Source organism: Cucumis melo, chromosome 8 (genome assembly GCF_025177605.1).
Source record: "Cucumis melo cultivar AY chromosome 8, USDA_Cmelo_AY_1.0, whole genome shotgun sequence".
Classification (NCBI taxonomy): Eukaryota; Viridiplantae; Streptophyta; class Magnoliopsida; order Cucurbitales; family Cucurbitaceae; genus Cucumis; species Cucumis melo.
The window spans coordinates 28,965,159-28,972,432 of NC_066864.1; the positions used below are offsets into that span (position 1 = coordinate 28,965,159).

Genomic DNA, 7,274 nt, shown 5'->3' on the forward strand with positions numbered 1-7,274 from the left:
AGTTTGTTGGGATTTTGTCAAAAAGATTTTATGAGATTATCTTTTATTAATGAGTTATTTAATTCCAAAAAGATAAAAGATCCTAATTTATTTTAGGAATCTTATATTATTATCTTTTTTAGATTATCCTTGAGAAAATATATATATACACTACGGAACTTGTGGGTTCTAGTACGATTGACGAATGAAGAAAGCTTTTTGGAGCTGTTAGTCGAATTTGTATTGCAATAACTATGAGCAGAAGAAGGTAGTGTGATTATCTATCTGTAGTCTAGACGCGTTGATCTAAGATGATTGTGATGATGAGTAAGGAAAATAACGAATCGTGATTCAAGTGGTCATGGTAAACTCTAGTAGAGGATGAAGACATCGTCGAAGAGATTTACCCATGCATTCAGGGGGAGCCTAAAGTCAGACATCATTGAGAATGATTACTCATATATTCAGCGGGAGCCTGAAGTCTGAAACTAATGAGCCTGTTAATTAGTCATATACTTGAACATAAATCATATGTCGTATCGATGTATATTGACTAAGTGTGAATCATAACAATATTACTCAACAGGGTTGTGCACTACTCCCTAGATGTAGGCATCATTGGCTAAAATGGGTTACCAAAGTTTCTTTGTTATTCTCTTCTACTGTTTTCTCTAGCTATTACAACAGTTATGTACTTTAGAAATAACTAAAGATTTATTTGATTATCTCACACCGTTTTTTCAATCTAATGCAATTTCTCATTTACAAAAGTATAAAAATCGATCTAGAGAGTACTAAAACCCATCCCACTAAAGTAAGATCATATCATACCTTACTCTAATGGTGAAACTCATGATAGCAACACATTAAACAACATCGTTTCCTTGCGGTTATGGATCCAAAAATAACTTCGCCACTGGGAATTCCTCATCCTCACTGCCACTATGACAGTCAATTTGTTAATTGCAACGTGTCACTAACTAATTTGGCTTTGTAAATATTTTCCATCTCCACCAATCACAAACGAAACAAAAATCATCATACTCCAACATTCTAAGTAGGAATCACAAAACTAGCTCTCCACTCACCAAACCTCACCAAATTGCATCCTCAACCACCATCGTCAATTGATGCCTCAAGTTTGGCCTCTCCAAACTTCTCAACCAATCTGCTCCGGCCGTCTTCCTCTTCCCACCTACACCTATATCTACACCTCACTCTGTGTTGTTGATTAACATCTCGAGTGTCAACGTAATTGACGATCTAGTTCTAATTGCTATTTTACACCCTAGTAGGAAAAATTAGGAAATAAGCATCAATTTTTTTAAAAAGGCCAAATTTGGAATATACATTTATTAAAAAAATCAAATTTAGATACTTTGCTATATTTGCCAATTTCTAAACAATGAAGACACACTCCTAATTACATATTTTGGATTTGCCACCCATTATAAATTCTCTAAACCTAAACCCATCTTCTCTTTTCCTAATTAATTCTCCTATCACATCAACTTTTCTTTTCTTCTAAAATAAATATATTTTCACCTACAATATAATTATCTTTTTTCTTAAATAATTATATTATTACCAATATAATTATTTTACTTCCAAAAATTAATTATATATTTGTATATAATTAACCATAATTCCTTAAAATTCACCCATTTCTAAATAAAACCAACAAAATACAACTTAAATTATTTTTCAATAACACCAAAAATCCAATTCTACTAATTAATGAAATATTCATCCAAAAAATATTTAATTAATTCTAATTCCACGAAACAGTAAACAATTCTCAATCAAATATTTCAAAATAACATCCAATAAATTGAACATAATTAAATAAAAACTAAGATAACTAAATTCAAAATTATCTTAATTTTTGGGGTGTTACATGAAGTACCATACTTTAATGCAATATGTGCACTAATGTCTCTTGCTAATTACATGAGACGAGATATGGCATTTTTAGTAAATTTATTAGCAAATATAGTTCTTCTTCAATGAAAAGACATTGGGATGGAGTTAACCAAGTATTTCGTTATCTTTGAGGGACGATCGATATGGGTTTGTTTTATTCAAACAAATTAAACAGATCAAACTTTGATCTAGTTGATTATGTAGATGTTGGATATTTATCTGACCCACACAAAGCAAGATCTCAAACAAGTTATCTGTCTACATGTGGAGGAATTGCTATGTCTTGGCGATCTGTAAAACAAACCATTACGGCCACTTCATCGAATCATGTAGAAATTCTTGCAATTCATAAAGATAGTAGAGAATGTGTATGGTTGAGGTCAATGACTCATCATATTCGAGAAACATGTAGATTGCCTTTCAGTAAAAATTTACAAACAATATTAGTTAAAGACAATACTACATGTATATCACGAATCAAATGAGGATATATAAAGGGAAATAGAGAACAAAACATATCTCACCAAAACTCTTCTATATACATGACCTTGAAGAAAATAGTGACATTAGTGTTCAATTTTTTTTTTAAAGACAACTTGACAGACTTATTCACAAATGCATTACCCACATCAATAATTGAAAAGCTCGTGCACAACATTGGAATGTGATTACTCAAAGAACTCAAGTGATATACTCATAAGGGGAGTAGAAATATTGCACTCTTTTTTCTTACATAGTATTTTTGTTTTTCCATAATTGGGTTCTTTTAGCAAGGTTCTTTTTAATGATTTTGTTATTAAATTATACAAAATAATGTACTTTTTTTCCTTCACTAGGATTTTTTCCTAGTAAGGTTTCATAAATATATATTGTCAATATATCCATAACCTAACCAGGTTATCAATTGTTATAATAACTACCATTCAATTCCAAGTTGTAACATCCAAACCTTAAATTTTATATTGTAACATATATCATCATATGTTCTATAAATAAAAGTGTATGGTGTATTTGTAATACATACTACAATTGAGTTCAGTTGTCTTCTCTATTTTCTCTCTTTTCTATTCTTCTTGTCGTGTTGTTTCTTTGTTTCATAAATAATATATAAATTATTGGATAAGTTCACTTATTTTTGGACAAATGAACTTCATTCCACCTTAAGAGTCATAAAACCTATTATCATAATTCATAGTAAAGTACATAACTATATTTAACCACTACAAGAAATTTGACCTTTAATGTCGGTTTAAAACCGACATTAAAGGGCTTTAATGTCACTTGACAACCGACATCTTTGCGAGCGTTATTAAAGGCCTTTAATGTCGGTTGGAATTTAATGTCGGTTTAAAAACGACATTAAAGGCCTCTTTAATGTCGGTTTAAAAACGACATTAAAGGCCTTTAATGTCGGTTTTCAACCGACATCTTTGATAGTGTTATTGAAGCCCTTTAATGTCGGTTTGGCTTTAATGTCGGTTTTAAACCGACATCTTTGATAGTGTTATTGAAGCCCTTTAATGTCGATTGGGCTATGATGTCGTTTTAAAACTGACATTAAAGAGGCCAATAATGTCAGTTTAAAACCGACATCAAAGGCTTGTTTTTGTCCATTTTTAGAAATTTATATTTATTTAATTGTTGTATTATTGTCCATTTTTTATAAACCAACATTGAATCCATATAGATAAATATTTTTTTCTCGCTCCAACAAATGAATATTATTTTAGAAACTACAATATTTATCTTTTACAAATACACAAAATGAAAACTTAATATTGTGTTTGTATACACATTCTACAATAGTACATGAAACAAGATCCTAATACAAATAAGAAATCCTAAACGTCTTCTCAGTCTTCAACCTTCAACGATCGCCTAGCTATCTAAACAATCGCTTAGCTTTCAATCTGATGACTTCAATCATTCTACAAGCAATATCAAAATAAACCATTTAATCTGATATCATCTCCATTATTGCAAACAAACATGTCAAGCATAGTAATAAGCAGTTCTATACCCTGTGGGGACTCATAAGAGAAAGAAAGTGTCCCCTGAAAAGGGAGGAATTAACAGACAAAATCATTGACTTTCATTTACACCACATATAATACACACAGAAAGTTCAAAGGGTCTCCCAATCAGGTTCAAAACACAATGTCATTTATAATACAACTAGTTATGTCCACAAGTTCTTCACTATTTAACTAACCATCAGCATATGTTGCAAAAACTGTAGGTCTATAATACAACCAGCCAAAGTCAAATGTTCCATTGTTGAGTTTGGTCTATAATCCAAACTGTAGGTTTCATTTGAGGACAATCTAAACTATAGGTTGTCTAAACCATGATTTAATCATAATAAGTCAAAAACCATTAAGATGTAAAAGCAAAAGACAAAAGGTTTAGTGACAAACCTGAGCCACTGAGACCTGTGAACCTTGTTACAATATGCATTTGCCGAGGAAGTGAGGTCTTGAGCACCATTTATGCCAACAAAAATTGATTACATAAAGGAGAAGAAGAAGAAAGTTAAAAGGCCTTCAAGTACTCATTTGTAGTGAAAATGTATCATTCATCATCACTAGACCAATTTCCCCTTCTATCACACTATTTCAAATTAATATACATTTGGTACTAAATAGGGGAACCTAAATAAGCTTGTAAAACTCAATGCAACTTGAAAGCAAACAAGGATGAACAAGATTATATTCCGGAATTATGTTTCTTTTTTTACATTCTTGATGCAGAAAAAGGGAACTATACCAAGGCAAGACCACAAAATACATAAGTGAGAAATCAGAGCCCTTGATGCGGAAAAAGTAAATGTCCAAGTCCAAAGAGATGTAAAAAACACATCAAATAGAAATACAAATAAGAAGCAGAATGGTAGCATCTTGAAATCAAATCCAACAGACTTAAATTTACATTGAGATTCTGCACAAAATAAAATGCCCACACCTTGTAGTTCTTATTAGCACCAACAATAGAACTGATGTAATAGTTCTTTTTCCACTGTTCCATTATCCATCCATTCCTACTTATTTTATATCAAATTTAACAAACACTTCAGAGAATACTACAAAGAATTGAAAACTTGAGTGATTGAAAGTTTACTTCACACTTCAAAGAATGAAAATGACCATATGCAAGAAATACGGAGAGAGCTCAATATTGGAAGATATGAAATATAGAAAAATTATTAGACAAAAATGCATTTGAAGTAAACGAATCTATTAATTTATAACTATACGTTAAAAAATCTTATCATCAAATTAAAACCCATCAATAAATGATATCATACTTTTAAAGACTAAGAAACCCATGCCAGTTGCAACTCCACAACTGATCAGTGGATGTGATGCAGCAACAAGAATACCATCTGCAGAAAAAATTCAAAATAGTTTTCAGTTATTTAAATATTCAATGGTTAAAAAAAAGAAAAGAAAAGAACGAAGGAAGGTAAAATCAATTTTCCATCGCAACACTAGCCTATAATATAAAAGGGTGATTACCACAATGATATATAGCTGGATAAGGTACTGGAGTGCATTTGTGCACTTCCGTTGGCAGGTGCACATAATGATGTGAAAAACAAATGCAACCCTAAACAGAAGAAAACAAACTTTTACCTGTCTTGTGCAGCTCTAGATTCAACAGAAAGTGCAACTTGCCAATGTTTATCAAGATGTCCTGAGTTACTGTCAATGTTTATCAAGATGTCCTAGAACCGTCAAAGAAAATGCTAATATAAACCCCATTAAGTGCAATTTCTTTCTACATATCATAACTTCATAACTATATGAGCACAAATGAGAAGGAAGAATCTATACATTTCCATTTTGTCATTGCTTTTTTACTAAATTCATTTTCTTCACTTCACTAATGGAAACTTGAGAAGAAGTTAGTATGCAAAGTGTTTTTTAGTCCAGTAAATCATTGTCAATACAAATATGGTCCTTTTCAAGTTATCAAGATGCAAGTGATACCATAAATTAGAACACTCAAACCATTATAAATAATGAAGATTAAAAAGTTTTGTTCTTCGTAAAGGAGCTACGGAACCATGTCATAATGAAGCTTTGAAAAAATCAAGAACTTATTTTAGACAATGAAGAGTAACTGTTATATATCCTTATACTTAATTATGCATAGTATCCTATTATGTTACAAATATTGGTTCAGTGATTGAAAATCTTTAGTTTACAATTAGTACAAATCGTGTATAAAAAGAAAGAAATCAAAATTCTTGTTCCTATTTTATAAATGGGGTTATGGAAAAGAATGTTTTCCTATTTTGCTCTTAAAATTTTCAAAATTTTCATAATTTTCATAACCTATAAATTTTACGTCCATCTCGCATGTTATGAACTAGTTTAAATAAATAGAACATCAACAGAGAGGTAACCATCTAGTTTACCTTACTCAGGTCTTTCCTCCAAATTGCAACTATCTCTGATACCTTGCTTGGAAGATAAGATCGAGCCATCAAAGCAGCTTCTGGAATCTGATTACTGTCAAAAAATTAAAAAGGGGAGTTGTTTCTTTCAGGATCTAAAGTTTCATTTTCAGCAACTTAATCTTTAAGATCCAGCAAATGTAGTCATTACAAATCTCAAGCAATATAAGTAAATAAAATTACCGTCCAGTTTGTTTAAGCATGTCAAGCATATTGGTCTGGAATACATGATCAACAGCTTCGACGCTGACACCCGTACCACTTTGCGGCATAGCAAATACATCGACCATGCGCACGGTGTACTCGTCAACAAATTCCCCCAACATCAGACCCATCACCTCCATGGGAACCCCAGCTCATCCTATAAAGCACATTGAAGTGAAAATTACATAAACGGGAAGTTTATTTAAAGCTTCACAATCTTAATTACCCTAAACCACATCCAACATGCTAAACCTAAAACCGAGCAAAACCATTCAAATTCGTTGGTAATATAAAAGTGGAGAGTCGAAAAAACCTCTAAACATTAAATCAGTAAAAGATTGTGAACACATTCGAAAGAATACGAGTGGAAGAAATAAGAAAAGTGGCAACTTCAATTCGAACATTATCGTGCTTAAGCATCTTCAGAAGCGCGAGCGAGGAGATGTAGACCTGCTCCGACGAATCAAGAGTGGGGGAGTCCGGCGGCGGGTGCCCCAATGAACCTCCGGTGCCGACGAACATTCTCTGTAGCCGCTCCATTCGTAAAGTTTTCCCTCAGCAAGTGGTAGAGCCGGTCGGAAAGTGATGAGATTGAGCAGCTGTCGAAGAAGAGAGGTAAGAAAGTATCGAGATTGAGAAGGGTGAAAGAAATTTGAGAAAGATGAAAAATAGTGTGGGGGAGGGTTTGAGAAAAGAGTAAAGTAAGAGA

The 7,274-nt window shown here is 32.3% G+C and overlaps 1 protein-coding gene across 2 annotated transcripts; it reads right to left on the reverse strand.

The window, feature by feature from the left end:
* Positions 1–5,138: 5,138 nt before the first annotated feature.
* Positions 5,139–6,694, reverse strand: LOC127150455 (uncharacterized). 2 transcript variants are annotated; one of them, XM_051088224.1, is made up of 4 exons: positions 6,545–6,694; positions 6,323–6,416; positions 5,535–5,595; positions 5,139–5,284 (listed from the first exon to the last, which is right to left on the reverse strand). In XM_051088224.1, the coding sequence occupies exons 1-4, from the start codon at positions 6,685–6,687 to the stop codon at positions 5,178–5,180; spliced, it is 405 nt and encodes a 134-aa protein (XP_050944181.1). In that variant the 5' UTR covers positions 6,688–6,694; the 3' UTR covers positions 5,139–5,177. The 2 variants fall into 2 exon arrangements, with proteins under 2 accessions (XP_050944181.1, XP_050944180.1); XM_051088223.1 differs by having other exon boundaries at positions 5,146–5,284; positions 5,535–5,626.
* Positions 6,695–7,274: the final 580 nt, after the last annotated feature.

Coding starts and splice junctions, on each gene's coding strand:
- LOC127150455 (XM_051088224.1), bottom strand. CDS start 6,687: ATGTTGGGGGAATTTGTTGACGAGTACACCGTGCGCATGGTCGATGTA. Junction 6,417..6,544: donor ATGCTTAAACAAACTGGACG/GTAATTTTATTT, acceptor ATTTTTTGACAG/TAATCAGATTCCAGAAGCTG. Junction 5,285..5,534: donor TCTAGAGCTGCACAAGACAG/GTAAAAGTTTGT, acceptor TTTTTTCTGCAG/ATGGTATTCTTGTTGCTGCA.